The following is a 21,349-nucleotide window of genomic DNA, read 5'->3' as shown; positions in this document are numbered from 1 at the left end:
CCTAGCAGTTAATATCCACACTTTGAAAGGAGAACCCCACACCAGTAACTCTCACACAAATCAAAGATGTTCAGAGCTATCAGAATAGCTGCCAAGTCTTCAGACTCACATCCTAAAATAATGTGATAGCTGTTCCCAGTTTTAAATGAATTCAACCTGCATTATTTAGCATTTCTAATATTGGAAAACTGGACAACCTTCTGAGAAGTCACAGTAAAGTACCAGTAAAATACTTTCTGGGAAAGACAGCTTCTATAAAAAGATGTATGCTAACTGGGATTAACCTATATTTAAAAGAACTATTCAGAAAGGGATATTTCATTAACAACTTTAATTATTTCCAAATCCCTATACAGGTCATACCCCATTAACACCAAGGGCTTTTAAAATTTTGATGTATTTTTCAGCTCTGTAAGTCATTCCAGTGAACAAGATTTTAATTTTTTTTAAAGGGGGGTGGGGAACATGACTATAAAAAACTGGGCCTGTTTTCTGGCCTGAAAGCACAGAAAGTTGCCTTCGCCCAGCCCCTATCGCCTCTCCTCTCAAGGTGACAGTTTTCACCGAGCATCGTGATGTAACTTTGCGCTCCAGGGATCTCAGGGATGCCTGAAGCCTCTAGCTCAGAGCAGTGCAGTTCCCACAAGTCTGCATGCTAACTGTGATTTACTTTACTCATATAACTGAAGCATTTTCTTTAAGAGAATAAACTGTGAGGTTTTAAACTGCAACAGATGATAAGGCATGTTTTAAGTTGCTAGTCAATACCTTTTCATGTTAAACACGGGGTCTTGCAAAAAGGATTTGGTCACTACTGAATTAACCTTGAATTGCTGAACCCTGGAGGTCTTAGCAGCACAAAACTGTAATCTGCACTGCATGAGACACTACGGTAAAAAGGAAAGCATATTAATTTGGTTTTGCCAAGAAACCTGAGAGATTTCATCAGTCTCCTAAGAAAAGCCGTAGGTCCTGGCTAGTGCACAGTGATAAGGGAAAGAGACACTCTAAGACATACATCTGAGCACAGCTGCACCTGATAAACTGTCTGGTCTCATTAGCCTCGCAAAGGTTTCCTGAAGGTGAAGTTCACCCCAATGTGTTTTCTGTCCCTTGGGTATATTGACCTAATATATATTGGTGTGACTAAGTTTCCAGTTTGCAGATATGTTGCTTAAAACATCGCTTCAGCAATAGGAGCTCCATTGCCTGTACCCATCAGTCAATAAAAGCAATCAAAAAGGTTTGATATTTTTCTAGACAAAGCATTCTGCTAGTCACAGCCGTTCTAGAATTAGAGATTTGGTATTTCTCATTTTCACACAGCTGTAGCTACAGACGAATCCAGAGGTGGTTTCAGCAGTGCCAGCTGCGTACATGCTGTGTGTGACTGTGCACGATGTTTAGAAAGACAAGAGTTACCTCATTTTCCTGGGTGAAATCGAGAGCATCTTCCCCTGATGCAAGCAGAGTATGAAGAATCCTTTGTTTCACCTGTTCCCATTCAACCAGCATTGATTCTCGGTGATACTCCTCAGCCATAGCGAAAGTCTGTTGGTGAAGAACAGGAGCTAAGGAACATACAGGAGCATCAAACCACCTAGCTCTGCTGTTAATAGGCCGAATAAAAATGCAGCAGAAAATAGCAACTAGATAAATCAACCAGGTCAGCCCTCAAGAGCTAACAGTGTTCTGCATATTATTTTAAGAGGTTTCCTGTTCAGGTACAAGGGGATTCAGAGAGTAGGTGTGTGTGGCATTAAGACAACTCTCACATACCCCCAGCTGGTAAAACAAGGAAACTGTGTCTTTTTCCATGATGCTGCAATACACACAAAACTTAGCAGGCTGGAAATCAATAGGCTTCTTTCTTTAATTTAGCAGCATGCACACAATGTACAGGTCATCACTGATCTGTGCAGTTTGTTGAGACTCACTTCTCTAATGGCAACTAGCTTTTCAGCTCCCTGGAGACTATAAAGGTTTGACTTACTGCATTCTGAACAGAGGTGTGTGTTTACTGCCCGTATTTCATTTTCAGGTCTTTACCAGTACGTTTTTCTTTTAAATGGGAAACAGGATAAAATAGAAGTATTAAGGAAAACTAACCGGTGCCAGAGAATCAGAAAATCTCTCTCATCAGGAACGTAACTCAGGAAAGTACGCAGGAAAATCACATCCCAAGAAAAAACAAACAAACATCCTTTTGCCTGTGAAATGGCTGATCTGCTAAATTGTCTTCAGATCCAATTAGGGAACTCATGGAAGGAAGAAGTTTTTCCCTTCAATATTCCTTGTTTTTGCAATAGCACCAGGATAAAGAGGATGCTTCACTACCTTTCCTGTTATTGTTGGGGTGATGCTAACTAGTAGCCTCGAGCATACTAGGACAGGCAATCAGAATATTTCCACTAATTCTAAATAGATATGAAGCTATATTGGATCTTCCACCTCTTTCCCTTTCCCAGCCTTCTCCATCTTTCACACAGCTTTGTGCTGCAGCATTCACAGCTACATGTCTTGCTTGGCTGAGTAACTTGTTCATCTCATTCCAGCCCGCTGTCAGGATACAGTCAATTAAGGGGCAAAATGTTCCCCAGTATTAATTGATAAGAGGCAGTGACATTTGGCAAACATTTGATTATAGTGTCTGCATGCAACTAAAGCATAAGGTTTATGTTTCTTTGTTTTATTACATAAATCCACTTTATACGTTCATGGTAGAATATATGTCTTAACCTTACCTTTACTACAATCACTTCAACAATGTTTTAAATATGCTTCGATACTTATACTATAATTATCTGTAATTAAAACAATTTAATAATGTTCAAGTACTATTTCTTATCATTTGAAAGAAACCCAGGCTCAATTCTAAACCTGATGCCCCAAGAGTACATGGAGGGAAACAACTGTAACATAAGGAACACTAAGAAGCACACAATGACATTTCTGAGCAGCAGTTTTAAGACAAACAACAAGAAGCGTTTTTTCACACTGCATAATTCAATTGTGGAAACCATTGCCCCAGAACATGACAGATACCAAAAGCATAAACAGACTTAGAAACAGGATCAGATTAATTTCACATCAGAAAACAACTTCCATTTCAGAAAATCCTTAAAACAACTACTTGCTCGGAGGCAAAGAGACAGGAGATGAACAGAGGAGGCTCACTGTCTGTCTTTTTAAGTACTGGTTCCTTTCGTGAGCAGAAAACTGGACTCAGCAAACCCTGAGCTTAAGTGACAACTCCTTCTTTCTTATTATAGCATTTTTCTTTGCACTGCTTCAAAAATTATTTTTCTCTCTCTGTATGATAGATTTGCTCTGGACAGCGTGCTGCAGTACAGTGTTCTGGCTCTTCCACACACACAACAGCACTTCTGCTGCATAGGCCTGAATGAAGTTGTATGTACTTCAACTCCTGTAACCTGGAGAAACAGCTACAATAAATTCATTGAGCATCATTCACTGTACGGGCAGTCAGTGCACACAGTATTTCTCAAAGGAAATAAACCCCATGTCCGAGCATCATCATCTCCAGAAAAGGCAGCACCCATGCAGAGCGGGCTGGAGTGAGTGCACTGGGCTGTTCTGTTCAAACAGATTTATGCTCTGAGCCTCCTGAATCTACAAAATACTACAGCTGAAATACAACTGACAAGTATTTCTTCTGGAATTTCTAAGCGAGTACTTCCAAATGTCTGATTTTTCTATGGTCTCAATACAATCCTCTTGAATTCCACCAGTTTATTACATATCTAATTTATTAATTCCTTAGGGACACCCCTTAACGAAAAAAAAAGTACTTCCTTTCCAACTTACCCTCTTCCTAGACTCTTCAATGGCTGACAGCAATGCATTATCCTTTTCATTCTTCAGGAATCCCTGCAGAAAAGGAGAAAGAGAGCGTCAGTCAAAATATCAGCCTTGCACTAACATCAGATACATATTGTAGTACCCAGCTCTGAAGTGCTTGCAGCTCTCCCCCCAGCCCACTCCTGAGAAGTTTAAAGGTCACTCTGCTTCACCAGAGGTACAGTAAGGTGCCCATACAGAGCAATGTGAAAATGAAAATGCATTAATCCCCTGTTTTAATATGCATTGAATCCTAGTGAAATGTCCTGCTTCTATTCTGTTTTATCGCTGTGTCCCAGCAGCTGCTTCCTCTTGCTCTCCATTTGAGGGAGCTCGGATGAAAGCTGGTGGGAGCGATAAGCCAAGATAAGATTGTTGGACCTGAGTATGCTGAAAAAAAAATAGAAAAGGTTTTGACTTGGCAGCTTCAGGCAGGAGTGGAGCTCTTGGAAGCCTGATAGGAACTGTGAAAAAGAGCCTTAAAAACAGTCAGTTGAGGAAGGATGGAAATAACTACACAGTTGGAGAGCACACAGGAACAGTTTACCGCACAGCCTCTCTCCATCCACACAGCTGGAGTGGGTAAAAAATAATGCGTAAGAATTTTACTTTTAGTTTTCAGTATATCAATAAATCTCCAAGAGGTCACGTGTACAAGAACAGACTGATTCAGATGAGCTGTTAGCTTCTTATCCTAAAGGTTACTTTCATGACCCATACTAGCAAACATATGATATTTTGAACTTTAAACAAATAGCCGTGGGGTAAACTGCAGTAACACACACAGACAACAAACAGGCAACGTTTATTACACCCTAACTTGAAAGTCTTTATTTTGCATTTTCACCGTTATACAACCAATTAAACAGAGTTGATTTGTACTTCCAGACTTCAACTTAATCATTATTCACATCATAAAAAGGAAAAAGAAGCCTCTGTCTTCCTCCGAAGTAATCAACTATAACATTATATATTACATACTCCACTAAGTGCTAATATCTTAAGTATGCAGACTCACTCCACAGCTCCAAAATTAAGAGCTGCCAAAAAATCCAGGCAGTGGGTATGCAACGTTACTGTGCTTTATGCTTTTACAACAAGGATACACAATTGCAGCAGTGCCTAACCAAACCTGTCAGGAATCAGGAGTCTTCTGTGTTCTCCATTCCCCACATCTTCCTGCAAATAAATTGTTCCTGCCCCAACAATCTGACAATATTCATGTTGATCCATATAATTTAGCAACCTAGGCAGAGCTCAGGATCTCCAGAGGAGCACAGAGCCTGCGACAGGACAGAAACTTGCCGTCATAAGGATTTGGACCTTTGGGAAAACATATTTATGGTAGGTCATACAAACAGCTCTGCACACAATCACAGGTATCATGCCTACTCACTACTTACTTGGCTCTAGGAGCTGAGGTGGACTTGACATTTCCCCAAAATGAAGAAATCTGCTGCACAGGTGTGGTGTCTGCCTTCCTGCTACCCAGCACCAGTGTGTGAGATAAAGGGCACTACAACCTTTCCTTCCAAAATATGTAGAGCAATCATTTGAGGTATGTGACAGCCTGTGACCCCCTTCAGCTGGAAACAAGAATGTGACCCCTTTCTGTACCCCAGACAGAGAACAAACTAGCATCCTCTGAGACAGACGCGCAATACGGTCCCCCCCGAAACAGCCCTTGAATGACACACTCAAGAATGGCGACCTCTACACAGCCTTCTTCTTCCCATTGCCCACCGTGTCCTGCTTTATTTTTAGACAACGCTCGCAGAGAAACCACAGGTACAATCTGAAGAAGGAAAGCTAAATCCAGATCCTTGCATGAGTCTGGGGACCAACTCATACAGCAGCTGCCACCAAGGGAAGGGCTGCCGCAGTCACCGAACCGGGCCAGGACCGGCCTGGTGCAGGAGAGCCGGGGAGGGATGGAGACACAGCTTTGTAAGGCTTGTCTGCATGGGTGGAAAGACTTTGTGAGGGCAACAAGGTTTTTCTGGTTGTTGCTGTGGGCTCTTCTTTTGTGTGTGTTTTTATTTGGTTGGTGTTTGTTTGTTTTATTACCCTGCTTCCAACTTAAATTGGAAAAAAATTACCTTGAATTACAACAAACAGTGTTTCTAGACCAGGGATGTCAAACTCATTTTCACCAGGGGCTGCATCAGCCTCGCGGTTGCCTTCAGAGGCAGGAACGCAATTTTAGGACTGCATAAATGTAGGAGTAGTTGTGAAATTACATTGAGCCCCTGGTGAACAAGAGTTTGACACCCCTGGACTAGACCTCCAAAGCTCACACCAACATATGAGCAGAAGACACAGCCACATTCTGATGGTGAGGATCTGATGCTGCAGAGAACACTGTATCTAATGCATCCCAAGAATGCTGCTACTTTTGCACACAAAAGCAGCCCACCATCTCTACGGCGCAGATCTACAGCTTTCCAGCTGTGACAGCCGGTGCTGAGCACACGGAGCTGGGCACTGCAGCTTGCAGAGGTCCTGGCTGCCTTGGCTCGCTGCTCATCCTGCGAGCACCAGGCTCCTCAAAGCCCCAAGAGATGCACATCCTACCTGAACGCCCTCGGTCCGCCCCTCTCTCCTTGGAGGGACATGTGCCGCGAGCTGAGCCCGTACCTGCCTAGAAAGGTACACAGCAACAACGGTAAATCGGCAGAGTCATTTAATATGTGCTCGAACTTCCCTTGAAGTCAGCAAATCCAGTCTGAGTATCTTTCTTAATGAAACCTCCCAGCTCCCCAGCAGTTCACTAGGTCCGTTTAAGGGATTACGTTGCACTGAATGCCAATTAGGGGATGATAATTGCCTTTTTCAATCTCAAAAACTTCTCCTTTAGCAAATGAAAATCCTCACACATTCCAGATAATATCTGTAATGCCTCACTGAGGAGAGGTACGTTTTAAAAAGGTTGCCCTATGCCTCATGCTAAACATTATGACTGTAGCATCACAATTGCTGCTTCTGTTAATTACAGGCTAATTGTTAAACCTCAGAAGAGGGAGTTTCAGCAACTGATGGTGGGGCTCCTGCTACTACTGCTCACAAGACTGCTTGTGCTTAGGCCAAACAAGGGCTCCTGGGGTTGTCACTTGAGGCTTTGGTGGCCAAAATGCCACCCATTAAGAAAGCAAGGAGTGTCAGGCTGCTGGATCAGTATTTATTCCCTAGGTTCACTGCATTGCCCCCCAGTGGTGCACTATTCTTGGTCACTGGACATGTAGATTCACAGATGTATATAAATGCACACAAATGTCCATCTGCTAAGAGGAAAAGCAGCACTCTCTGGAACAAAGGTGGGCGGAAAGATAGAAGAGATGTACTTTACGCTAGAAAATTTTGGTCCTCAAAAACCCCAGGCCACATAACAGCTACAAGGGTTCACCACCTACAGCGTCTGGGTCTCGAACTGCGCTAGTTGTGCTCACTGCGTTGCACCTGTCCTAAAAGCTCCCTGCAATCCCAGAGGCAAGGTTTGACTTTGCCACGGACACTTGCGGATGGTAACAAGGACAGGGTCGTATGGCGTTCAGCACGCACAGGGGACCGAAGGGAGAACACGACCCACATCGCAGGAGCTGCCCTCTCAGGGGAGATGCTACTGATTGTGCAAGGAGGCATTGCTTCATATTCGGTATCCAGATAGAGAAGAAGCAGGAGGAGAACAGAGATACTGTTAGGAAACAAAGGGCTATTTCACAGTGGCAGATGGCAAAGATAGGAATAGCTAATACAAGCCTTGCTAAAACCTCAGAAGCAAAATCCTCACCTTGCAGCTCTCCGTGCACAAGCTCTGCCATTGCAAGGATCCCAACATAGTCTGGATTTTGCTTGAAAAAGAAAATTTATCTTATTTCCCTGAGGTGAGTTTACGCAAAAAGCTCACAGTGCCCTAATGTCACATATCACGCTGTCCTGCTTTAGTGAGAGGTATTTAATTTTCCTCTCTGTCACTGTGGGACTCCCACACAATCTTCCTGCGCCTAGTTTGGAAGGGAAGCAGCACAACTTTACTCGCCTCTCAGGTTCTCCGCAACACTTGCTGCTGAATGTTTCCTACTCAACTTGTACAATATCTGATGAGATGGTGTTCGCAAAACAAGGACACGCATAGAAATACACCCACTCTCCCACCTCCAGGTTCCCATTTGCCAGCTCGTCCCACACATTCTTGCACATCTACCGGCTCTCACCATTTTTCCTCAGCACATTCCGGTTCCTCTTGGATCTCTCACCCGTTGAATTCCAGTCTGATCTTCTCACGTTCTCCCCTCTCTGCTGAAATCCAGCCCCACTCTGCCTCGCTCGGGGACGGTTTGCAGAAGTGTCCCCAGCAGTGGGGGCAGGACCCTGGCAGGCTGTGCCATCGCCCTGGTCTCACCGTGCTCCACTGTCACCCCCCATCTCGGACAGCTGCTCCCTGACACTGGCTGCCTTACTCCAGCTGGAATTCCAGCAAGAAAGTGTCCCAGTAACTAATTCATTATCAGTACGAAAGGGCATGCAGGCACTGATGGTCTCTTTTTGACAGGAGATTGAAAGTGTCTTCCATTTACCGCAGTAAATGAGGTTAGTAAACTCTCTCCTGGCTCACAGAAGTCTCTTAATTACTTCCATCAGCCAGGCCATACTTTTAATACTTGATCTTGGTATTCAAGCTGTCAAGAGAAGGCAAATGTTGCCAAATAGTATGCTGAGGCCTTGGATGTTGACAGCAATGCTTACTTTTTCACTGGCAGAGGAAGAAAAGAGGAAATGAAATGAACAATCTGGGGCCATTTCAAGTCAATTGCTCTTTGATTAAAATCTTTCCAAGTGCTGGATTGCCAGTAGTTTCAGTGAATCCTGCAAAGGACCAGCAGGGATGATGATTAACAAAAAAATCCACTCTTCAGTAATGGTTTGGGAACAGTAGCTCCAGATGAAGCACCTGATTTTATTATCTCCACTAGCAATTTTAAGAAAATGTCCTTAGACATACAGATTTCAAGGGAAGAAATACAAACATCTCTTAGTTCCTGCTTCTGCCAAGAGGCCATCCATTAAGCATGGAAGTGCTAATATAAAACTATCAGTTAATATCATACCATCTCCAGCATGGAAAGGCACCATCACAACCCACATCCAACCGCTGTCCTCCAAAACGCATCTGCAGCATGAGGCCAGAGCGCAAGGTGTTTGCAGCAAATATAAGCATCATATACCATGAGACACACATGGAATGCAGCTTTATCACACTGGAAACATCTAGAAAAATGCCACTGTTCACATTACCTACTGGAATATTGTGCCAGGCTCCCACATAGCAGCCCCAAAACTGAACTATCGGCGCTACATGGCACTGTGTGTTCTGTGTATAAACAAAGATCATCACTCCCAGCTCAAAACATGACCCTGCTCAATTTTAGTTTCTTCTAATTCAATACAGGATACTCAGTCAGTTCAGGCTTTCATGCACTAAAAGATCTCAGTATTTCTCTTAAAATTTTACTTAGAAGCAGCTTAACTCGTAACAAAACACGGAAATGCATTGCAATGTTCCTATGCATTTCAAGATTTTACAAAATATATCAGATACATTGCAAGATTTGACAGGCCCAAACATAACTATTAAACTGAGTTAAAGAGGACACTTAGTTTTAAAAATCACCAAAATACATAAATTATAATAATTTATGTAATTTATATATTCCTTATACAGCATAGCTGATTATTAAAATATTAGTAATTATCCATAGCGTTTGTTGTGTCTTTCCCCTTAATCAGAGTGAAGCCAGAATAACTTCAATTATATGGATTAGTCTCTCATTCTTGGGCTCTAAAAATCTTTGCCCTGTCATGTTGGGCTACACAGCGCATGGGAACGCTGTCAGAAGCGGTTTTAGCAGGCTTTTCTCAAAGTCACAAGCACTTTAATGACATAAAACTAAGATAACCCATTTTTAGTCTAAAATTTTACAGTGAAATTGCTCAGAATGAGGTTCTCTTCCACATACAATTATCAGCCTCCACTGCACAATCATTTTTGACAGCACCTGTTAATGCGACACAAAAACGGTGTAAGAAGCGGTGCAACCTTCTCTGGTGACCCGCTCTTCCTCCCAGCCATCTACTCATTTTCCATCTCCCTACAATGCAACTGGGAGCTGTACAGCAAGAATCCCAGGTCCTACCAAGCTACAAAGCACCAAAGAAATCTGTGCAATAACAAAGCAAAGTCCTGAATAACCCCAGCCTGCTTAGAGGTCATGCAAAGAACAGAAGGAAGAAAAACATTGGGGGGAAAAAAATAATACATATATATAGATATACACACACCTGAATTAGAGAAAGGAGGTGGACAGACTCTTGCCTGCCAAATACAGAAGTAGGAAACATTACCTGAGCGCCACCAGAAAGAGCTTGTTCGGCGGGCTAACACTGGGAATCACACCTGAAAGCATCTCAGACAGAGCTTCTGTTTGTCTTAATAAAGAAACCAAAATGCAATTAAATGCAATGTCACCTCATTTGGAATACAACTTCTCCAGCGAGGGGAGGTGTCCATGCAGATCAGGCCAGCAGGACCCGCGAGAAGCTCATCTCCTTTGGCACCAGCGTTTCACCACCAGCAACGGCATCGGCACAGAGCGAACAAGCCGCACAATCTGAAATCTGAGCTCGTTCGTGGAGTTCCCACATACATGGCCATCTGTTTTCCTCAAGATTTTTAAATGCAGAGGAATGACCCTGGTGTGAGGCTTTGCTCAGCGCCATGATGAGTCTCTCCCCTGCGCTATAAGTATCCTTGTATCAGCATTGCGATTAAAAAATACAACCCTGCAAAAATCATAAATACATCAAGAGATTCGCAATCAAAGCAAAACTTAAGGCTATGGCTCTTTTTTGGAGTTTATTTTAAATAAATTACTTTATGAGGTAACTCCAATGGGCTTGAGGTCTGCAACGCCACCTTACATTGAAAATATTTATAGCATGCAAGCAAAGAATTTCTGATTATCCAGTGGAATAAGCTATTATATCCGCCTCTTTGGCATCATAGTTTTTAAGGGCATACTGAGAAAAAGCTACAGATTTCAATGATTTAAAATCTTCATTGTACAGTCATAACTAAGCCTGTAATATAATACCTCTTACTGAAAACATCCTTGTATCAGGCAGGACGCCCTCAAATCAAGTCATCGAAACTAATTTCACTGATGACGCCATTTTCTTATTTCTTTCGCTGCCATTTTAGCATCGTGGTTACTCCACATTTCCACGAGAAGTAGCCGCGCGTTCTTGCCCCTCTGAGAGGAAACCACGCTCAAATAGCGCAGTGACAAATAAAGCCTGTACGTTGAATTTCTGCCCGTGCCGCGTCCTTGCACGGCAAGGGCAGGGACAAAGCACCACTGCAGACCACACTTCGGTTTTCTGTACCGAGAGCTGGCGAGGAGTCTCCCAAGATGGTGTAAACTGAGAAACCAGCCCCTGGAAATCTGTCAGCACCACACAAAAAATTGATAAAGTCGAGGAGAGAGGAGCATCCAGCCCTGTTACAGGATACGTTTCTCTCCGAATGCCACAGAAAACACTAGCTAATAAGGGAGTAGTTTGTAAAGAAAAAGGCATAAAGTAGGCATGCGGACAAGCTTGCAGTGTCAGTCGCTGGACTAACTGCATATTAACATCAACGTATAGGCAGCAAAAATAACCCACTTAGCGTAGTGGCAGAGAATTCATTTCTCCGAACATACTGTTCACATCCGAAAGCCAAACTGCCGTCCCTATCAGTCAGTGAAGTACTTCCCAGCCTGAAATGGTATATTTCTTACAGAATACCAGTGATAGGGACAAAATATTAAATAAATCTGCTAGCCATTAACACACAGTCTCCTCCAAACCACTTCTGCAAATTTTAGTGCAATCTCTCAATCTCCCTCCACCCCGTAAAGTGCTTTATCCTTCTGTCTGGGTGGGAGCAGGTAACCTTGCTGTTTGCAAGAAACAGGGCTGTTCTCAATCTTTTTTGGAAAGAAAACACATTACTGGCATCTGTGCACCTCTTCCTTCACAATTTCAGATGTATAAAAACAATTAAATGCCTTCAACTATACGCAAAAAAATAGTAATTGTTTCTCTTTACCTCCCGTGGACACGAGTAGGGAGCCTGGCAGCGCTGAGCCCGACGCTCTCCCCGTTCTCGAGCTGACTCAAGCTGACTGATTTTGGCTGCTGTGCCCCCATCCCACCGCAGAAAGCCCGTGGACCGCCTTCCTGAACGTTCCTCGGGAGCGCTAGTTATCTTTCTGCTTCCATAAAAAAAAAAACAAACACAAAAACACAAGCCAAGCAAAAATCTTCCAGCCTCCATCTGCATGTCAGACACAAAGCGATGCACGCAGCAAACGCTCGCTGCCTCGAAGGGACAACGCCTGGTTCAGAGACATCAAAACCCTGTCAGCACCGTAAATGCGATAACCAAGTTAAACCGGGATGCAAACCCTAAACCCCGGCACAGGCGCCTTTCCCAGAGCCGCAGCTCCACTAAGGGGCTCCCTGAAAGAAAACCTTTCCGAAGTTAAATCTACTTTATTTCACTGATACTGGCTGGCTAATGCTACAAAGACCCAAGATTACATGCATTTTAGCTTGAAGAATATAATTTCTTTTTTTAAATACACACTGAGATTTCAAGAAAATGAGCAAATTTAAAGTTCAGCTCTCTTAAATAACATGAGATGATTTGACAAAATCATCCACCTGAGTTAAAAAATAATCCCAAATCAGTTAGCCCATTCTTCCTAAATATTTATAAATAAATCACAGCTACTTTGTTCATCTAATAGGTATTTTCAACATGGCAGCATGTGCCTTGGAATAAATATAAATATTTTACTGACAGTGAAAGCAAGCAATTTGGAGGAGTTCCTGTGTGTCATATCATCTTTAAATCCTCAATTTAAATATGCTGTGGTCTTTAGAAATGGTGTTTCCTTACTACATTGCTGATACATTTCACAAAGTTAATTATTTAAATTACCTATGAATTATTAATTACAGATCATTAAAATAAAAACCAGAAGTCTGGAATATGTCTGTTATAATTATACCATTTCTATTTAAAAATGTTAGATGCTATAAAGCTCAGAGAGAAAATTCACTGCTGCAACAAACGACAGAATAAACACTTTATCCTTTCTCAGATTATTTCTCCTATTGTGTAATAAACCGAAGGTTTAAACTTTCCTGACTTGGGGCATGAGACCAGTGTACTGAGGATACACCGGAGACAAAAGGTTTCCATTTTTCTCCTCCGGCTGTACTCCACCCTTGCGAAGGAACTCTCTAGCAGTGCATGCCTTTATTTGCGCGTTGCATTAACAAGGCACGCAAGCTTTCAGACTTTAATGTAAATGAAATGCCAACTCCAGATGCTGCTGACAGATATCACAGAAAGCCCTGCTATAAGAGACCTACAGCTAATTAATAATTGCAGTGGCTCAGTCATTTTTCCATACATTAATTTATGGAGCTTCATCGAACTCTGTCTCCCACCCACTTCAGACAAAGGAAAATAATTTGCCACACCGTACCAACTGGAAGGATAATTGAGCCATCTCCCACATCGGGTCAGTGGAGGTTGCTTCCTCCATCTTTTTTACACATGCAAACCATACATTTCATTGTCTTTTACTTGATTTCTTGCTGAGCTGCTTTTGTAGCAAGAGCTCCCCTTAGCACAGGTAATCTTGTTTAAAAGAGGCAACTTTTTGGCCATGCTGTGCCACCGCGTCTCCCCTCCGAGCAGTTCAGACATTTCTCAGCTGACAACAGCAAAAGTGCAGAAGATGGCAAATAAGCACCTTAATATTTGGGGAGCGAGCCCCGAAGGAGGCGAGTCATTCTCTGCTGCAAGAGCCCAGGCGCTGTCCTGGCTCAGCACATTTCATTAACCTGCTTTTCTCCATATACAGAAAGAGAATTGAAAGGAAAGGAGAAAAAGCAACCCACCCCACACTTCTGTCCCCATACTAAAGGCAGACAGCTCCCAGTTCACACACAGCCTCCCAGTCCCTAGATCTGAGAGTATTAAATCAGCTGCCACCCACCCAGTCAGTGACGGCCACCACGGTTATATAAATGTTAATTCCCCGACTGCTTCCCTTTACTATGATTTTACTGGCTTAACCCCTTTCATAACGTATCCTATTCACTTGGAAGAGAGGTGGGGTCTAGGCTGCAAACTCCAGTTGACTAAGCAAATATACTTCCCTACCTCATTTAAGAAACTAGAAAAAAAAAATATTTCAAAGTATTTCAATTATTTTGGGCAAGTAGAAGTATTTTCTATGCAATTTTCATTCTTATCCGCCATTTGAAATCCTTACTTCAAAATAAAATCAAAGTTTAGCCCATCTTCTAAATAAATCATAAGTGCATCGGTAAGAGCAAACAGAGTGGACCAATATCTTTGCACAATGAAAACTAGGAGAAAAATCATATAATCAAGTATCATCTTTATTTTCTGTTTAAAACACTTCTGTAGACATTTCATAGCCTAGGAAAGAGAAAACAGGAATAAAGGCTTTCAGAAAGTTATACTACCGTATTTCTGCCTAAATGAAAAGCCAAGTCAGCAATGTCAAGAGGGTCTTTAAAAGGCAACACAACTGAAACCCACAGCAGACACTGGGCTGCCCCACCCAACAGCTGCTCCAGCCAAGAATATCAGAAGGTAAAGGCACCGAGCTTAAGGTTTCTTTTCTGTGAGCAAAGCGTGCTATCTCCAAAAGTACCCACCTGTTCTCCTTCATTACTCACCTACACATTTAAACAACCTGCAGCAATGGCACAAAGAAAAAACACCATAGAAGACACCTGAAGGAAAACTCTCTTATCAAAGCAAGCTTTTAATCTTAATTTTATATATTTTTAAACATAGACGTTCCTACCTGTAGATCTCAGTACAGAGGAGTTACAAACCTGACAGTTAATGCTGACTGTAACTGCCACACTTCAAGTGCCTGGTATTTAGGCTTACACAGCTCTATCTTTCTGTATTAATGCTCAAGTTTTCTCATCTTTAAAAAAAAATAAAATATATATATATATATAAATCAAACCTGCAAGTCCTGAAATGGCTGAGACAGTCAAGAGTCCAGCAAGACAATAAGAAAGCAGCTGCTTTCCTCGGCTGAGCACCACTGCCCGTAAAGAATCTATATAATTTTCTTTTCCAGTGGTGCTTTATTCAAATTCTAGGGAAAGCATCAGTCTGAAACCAGTAAGGGATGGGAGTAACAGTTTATAGGTTACAGAAGGATATTTTATTGTTAACGGACTGTACCATGTAGGCACTAGGAGGGGGTGAGGCGGCAGGCAGGCAGGAGCAGAGAGATACTGCTATTTTTTTTTCCCTGAGCCACTGCAATTACTCTGATGTGAATTTTTGATGACTTCCGACATATTGCATGGTTAATAATCGTTTCAGCTGTCATGTTTGGTTAATGTGGAAAATGCATTTGCTGCATTGTGATGCAGCACTCCAGCCACAGATTGTAACACCAGTTGTGAAGCTATTCCCTTAACTGAGCTGCATGAATTTGCACATACCATGAGGCTGAAATAAACGGTAGTTTGATTTTTATACAGCAATAGAAAGCTTCTGCCATTTTAGACCTGCAGAGCTGTTGAAACAACTTGTACGGGCAGATAATTTTACTGCATCTTAATTGGTGTCAATGGTGTATAAAGCAGAGCTTTGATTCTCTATTGTTTTGCTGGGTTTGGTTATTTAGCAGTTAAAATACTTAGACAGTATTTACATTAAACACCGCTCTTTTTTGTAGCTTTGAACAGGTTATTTAATTGTAAGCATATATACCTCAATGAAACTGCCAGCAGTATAGAAATGCAGTCTTGTTATTAATGCAAGCTTAGCCTAACTACTTCTTCCTCTATAGGATACTTATGAACGTTTTATATATAATGTTGTCTTACAAATGATTGCATGCGGAGTGAAAATTTCCTGCTTCCAAACAAAGAGGGTTTTATTCGCAAAGTGCCACTTCTTCACCTACACTTCACACATCAAACAAAAACTATAAGGTTACATAAAATACTAACATGTGCCTTTCATTGTCACCAATAGAAAAACAATGCTGCAAGCAACCGTGCAATTACAAGAGGGGATGTAAAACAGCAGAGATGAAACCATGCTAAGAGCCAGTCACCCGATGATTAAAGTCAGGCCAGTATATTCCAGCAGTCAGGTGATGGTGCCATCATTACAGTGCAGAAAGCCAGAGAAAAATCGAGAAATGGACCACCCCCATCTTAAAGAAAAAAAAATTAGAAGCACGAAAGAAATAAGAAATGCGTTTGCTAATACACAAAATGTACAACCATGAAGTGTTTCACAAAACATGAGCGTGACATTATCGGGCAGTTACTTTCACAGGTCCCGAGTGCACATTTAACCCACAGTGCCTACAGCTCCTGTCCCCAAATCCGAAGTTGGTTCTTTGTAAATCGCAGGACAGTCCTGCTGCAATAGTGCTGCATTTCACAATTCAGAAACTCTGCTTACCAAATGCACGTCTTGAATTTGCAAACACATACGCACAAAAAAATTTTCCAGATTTGGCATGTCAACATTTAATTTAATGCAGCACAGAATGCTATTAGCAGAGTCTTTTACTGTGCATTAACATTGATGTTTCTGCAGAATCACCACCAATTCGGTATTTCCACCTCTGTTTTAATTAAAACAACACTACAGGGGTATCAGTTGGACATGAAATACCAGTAAAAATGGTGCAGAATGTTTTATATAGAGGGGGAAAAAAAGCAAGTCTCTGAATTAACATTGTACTCGGGTTTGGGAGCAATTCCTATTAACAGCGTTCCATGTGACTCAGGCTTACCTACCCCAAAGGCACCTCACACAACTCAGAACTTCACAAGTGGCAGAGGGGTTTCTCATATACAGTGCACTTTAGCTCTGAAACCAGCAAACTTGATCCTAACGGTGATTTTCCTCAAACCCTCCCTGCTTGTGCCCAAATTAACATTGCACTGACTACCTGAATCCTCGTACCAGGAGCGGAGAAGATGGGTCCAAACCCACCAGCGTTCTTAGAGGAAAGCCCCGTCCAGTTGCATTGCCAGGAAAACCATTGATCACGACCGGCTACACCCAACAGCACAAAGTCCCTTTTGTGAGAGGAAGAGTACACATTGCAGGAATGATCTAACCCTGGCATTCCTCCTGCATTTCCAAGCATCCATGCCCAGCCGTGTCCCGGCAGCCGTGCTCGCCTCAGTAACCTGCCACTCACCTCACGCACGGCTCCGGTTTTGATGGCTCTTTCCCCTGTTTACACCACTGTAACCCACTAGTGGTGCAGAGCACCAGAGCACAGAGGATACATAGAGCTTTAGTTTTCTAGCCAAACCTTAGAACAGGTAAGGGCATTATCTGGAGAGACAGTCAGCTCTTTGGGACAGGCTGTAGCCTTGTCAGGGATTTCAGGAGTGATTTCAGGAGTGTAATGACCTATCTGGAGCTGATAGCCACTACTTAAGGATGCTGCTTTTAAAGATGCTGCTTTTATCAACAGACATTCTCTGTTATTTTCTGGCCATGTAATGTTACTGCAGAAGCTACTCCCAACTGCAGAGCTATGCATTACAGATCAGCACAGTTTATATATTTTTTGTTCTACATATTGCATTGCCAGCTCACGGTGCTGCAGGGAAAGCTCTTCCAGTGTGGCTCAGCACAGCATTCTCTCCCCTTACCTATGGATTTCTTAAAGCAATAGCTTTGAGGGATACGAACAGAAACTACTCACCCCAAATGGCTGTTTACACTAACACTCTGAGTGGTAACCCTGCTAAGATGTCGGAACCGCTATTTGTTTCACTGGCAATCAATTTAGTGGAGTGTTCCGTTAGCTCACGCAGCAATCACTTCTGCACTCAAATGTGACTGTGAGAGGAGAAGGGAGCAAACTGCTGCTCAGGGCTGCTGGGCCACAGCTAAGGAAAACCGTAAAAGTTTTCCTTCCGAGTAGAAAGCATCATATCCCTAAGAGAACGATGATGCAAAGATCATCATAGAAGCTGTTGGAATCTGTATATCCTCTTTTGTATTCAGGATCGCTCCCTCTATCTCTGGGTGTCCACAATGACCTCCCTCCCTCTTTGTTACAGCTGCATCTCTGGAGTGAAGTGGATTCCTTCACCACAACTACAAAAATCAAATATGCTGTCACCCCTACCTTAAACTCAAAAAAACCCATAAAACATGCTAGTCTACAATCATCCCTGGGTGTGCTTCTGGATTAGCTCCTTTTTCAAGTCCTACAGACGCAACATCCGCCATCATCAGGGAGCATTAGCCAGCAAAAGTAAGAGACATCGCTGGCAATGAGTTAAAACAGCTCCTTCCCAAACCCCTTTTCTTCTCTGCTTAATCCAGCGCTGTAGCAGCTGCAAATACTGCACTGTCATACTGGGTCTGGAGAGCACCTCAAAGCATTAGCTCCCTTCCTCTCTGCAAGGCTGGCAGGGTGATTATCCAGCATTAACGACACGCTAGGTCTCTTCACAAGGAGGGCTGTCATCCCCAGCGCGCTGCCTCCGCTTTCAGCTCTGCACACTCATCCTCGCCCTGCAGAAAGAGGAGGCGGACGATTCAAGTAGATTGCGGTAAAGAGGAGAGGAAGAAAATCCAGGCTAACACCTTCACATCAATACAGTTATATTCACACGCAAACAGTGCACAGAAACAAGTCAGACTGAGTGTATTATTATGCCCCTGGCCTGTCTAGCAGGGAATTTGGGCTTTGTGGCACAGGGCTAAGTTTCACGGACTGAGACCGCAAGTTATCCAGAGTCAAAGCAAAAACTAGAACTGGGAAGTGACCATCCCCAGTAACATCTAGTTCCATCATCACAGAAAGCCCTCCTCTTGCAGGGGAAAAACCACCAACTCACTCATACTGGGAATCACTGACTTATTACAGAGCTCAAAGGAGACCCCGAGTTTCAACACAGCTTTCTGGGGCTGAATTTGCACTAACCACGAGGCAGGATGTAAATGCACAGAGAGGCAGGGGATAGGGGGGGAGAGAGAAACACAAACTGTGTAACAGAAGAATGACAGTCCCAAGCAGGGGAGAGGTGTAGGGAAGCCCAGCCAAGCAGAGGATTAGCACCAGCACTGGCAGGGCTGTTTCTGCCATCCACACCCCAATTAATGGTATCATTTGTCAGGATGAATAGGGAACTTGCACTCAATTCAGCAATTTGACAGAGTGTCACTGAACTACCTCACGTCCATATTTATCCAAGAGGCAAGAGCAGGAACCAGTTTTAATTAGAGCCTTTTTAACAAAGAACCAAGGGTATTACCCACGCTCTCACCATCGAGCAATAATTGAGATGTAATCGTTTAAACAAAGCGCAACAAGTGTCCATTTACCCAAAGCCATTGTTAAATATCTACTAGGAGATTATTTTCAAAATTACACTGTGCCATGAATATGCAAACCACTTTCCATCTTTAGCATTAAAAAGAATAATCACCTTTTAAAAAAAACCACCACAACAAAAACTGGAAGCCAAACAGCTATTTTGCAGCAGAATTTGAAGAGTGTTTTAAACATGCCAATGCTAATTTAAAGGGAAGGGGGGTAAAGAAGTGATGGCTCTGCTGTGGGGCCATTAAACTCTGCCAGGAAAGCCCTCTTTTGTACAGCATTAGTGCATGTTGTAAGTCTGTAATTAGGCAGAGAACGTGTTAATTTTTAATTCTGAATGCTAACCCCTTTTTTATATACAAGCCCTGAACGCCAATCCCTCTCGCAGATGACTGCAAGTACCGACACGACCAAATTCAGGTCTCGGTGGTAAAAGCGCGCTCTCCCTGGGAGGTTCAGCACCGCATGCTGGAAAGTAACTCAACTGCGTAGTAAAATAGCTCTTTTATAGAACTGTCACCTCAGCATTGTGGCAGGCAAAATCCCCTCAACCCCAGAGCTTATTAAACAAAAACCATATGGTCTCCGATATTCACACCTTCATGTCAGCATTCTTCTGGCTGGCTACTGGATTTCTTAACACTTTTTCACAAGAAGCTGAATCCCCACGTCCCTTGCATTGCCATACACGGGAAAGCGCAGAACAAGGAAGTTACTGAATGCTGTTTGGAGGCCCACACCAAGTTAATGACTGTCAAACACTAAGCTCATCTTTCATCTCTTCTGACTCCTACTGATGCCTGCAATCCACAGAGGGACCTGACTTAAGAGCACGCTTTGACACAGCCCATCAATGAATTATTAACTCCAGCGGAAGTCGCAAAGCATCAGCTAGCAGTGATCACGATCCTTCTACGATGATTAACCAGAATGCAATTATCAGTGCTGCTGCTTCTCACAAAATGTCTCCGAATTCTCCATCACACAAAGCCCAAAAGGCATCACACAGGCGCACACACACACATACGTAAGCAGAAACAATTCTGTGCTTTTAGCTTCGTTTCGTCAGGGTTATATTATTGGTTGTGGATGGTCTGAGAAACACAGCTCTGCCCTCCCCCCTGCATTACAGCAGTTGTACATGGACTTGCATCACTGGAAGAAGAGTGACATATGCAGAATCAAGCCCATATTCTTAATTTCCACAGCAATTCATTCCAAGCAGCCACGGAAACCTGCCCACAGTTTCAGACCCATTCTTTCCGAGGTCACATCATAGAGCAGAGGCTGTTTCCAGCCCAGGGCCCGAATGGGCACACACACGTCAGAAGCTGTGGCTCCCACCTGCTCACCAATGGACAGATGAAGGCAGACACAAAGCTAAGCGAGGCTAGGCAATTGTGCTGCGTGTTAAGGGTTAGCTCTCTGTTAGCTCCTTAGTTCTTTAAGTGTTAATTAGTTAATTCCCTGTATCACCATGACCAGCGCTGGTCAAAAGGCTTGTCCCCAGCCTCCTGTGAAATGCAGGCAGAGGGGGTCACCCTGCACGCTGGATGTAACCTGTGGGCTTCCAGTACCAGCCCAACATAGAGGGAGAACAACTCGCTCACCTCTCTGCCGAGGGAACCCAGGCAGCTCCTGGTACTAAAGCAAAAGGTGCCAAGAGGCAACAAACCCCAGTGACAGACCTAAGATGACCTGCTGAATCCTAAAACAGGGATGTTTGCTTGGGATAGGATACCACGCAGTTCCACAATCAGCAGCAGAGAGGCAGGGTGAAGGCACAATTTTAGGCTTCCCTTAGCAAAAAAGCTAAATTTGTGCTTTTCCTTTAATGAGAGCTGCCAGAGCTGAAGAAAGTGGCACTAGAACCACTGGCCCGCACGGGAAATGAACACCCACAAGCATGACGGTTAAAATCAACCATAGCGGTGCATTCTGGCTTTGCCAAACCATCCATGTATTTTTTATAAAGTACAAAAAAAAGGGTATTGGCA

General features: G+C 43.1%; 1 protein-coding gene across 1 annotated transcript in view; it reads right to left on the bottom strand.

Moving 5' to 3' along the window:
• The window catches only part of NUP93 (nucleoporin 93), a 79,108-nt gene that overhangs the window by 27,499 nt on the left and 30,260 nt on the right, over positions 1-21,349 (bottom strand). Inside the window, exons 4-5 of the mRNA XM_082062960.1 lie at positions 3,829-3,891; positions 1,423-1,551 (exon numbers count right to left, since the gene is read on the bottom strand). Of these exons, the coding sequence (XP_081919086.1) occupies positions 1,423-1,551; positions 3,829-3,891 (192 nt within the window). The remainder of the gene's footprint in view (positions 1-1,422; positions 1,552-3,828; positions 3,892-21,349) is intronic.

Source organism: Streptopelia decaocto (assembly GCF_964273445.1).
Source record: "Streptopelia decaocto genome assembly, chromosome: 11".
In the NCBI taxonomy this organism is placed as follows: domain Eukaryota; kingdom Metazoa; phylum Chordata; class Aves; order Columbiformes; family Columbidae; genus Streptopelia; species Streptopelia decaocto.
The sequence above is the reverse complement of the archived record's forward strand: the minus strand, read 5'-3'. Positions and strand labels throughout refer to the sequence as shown.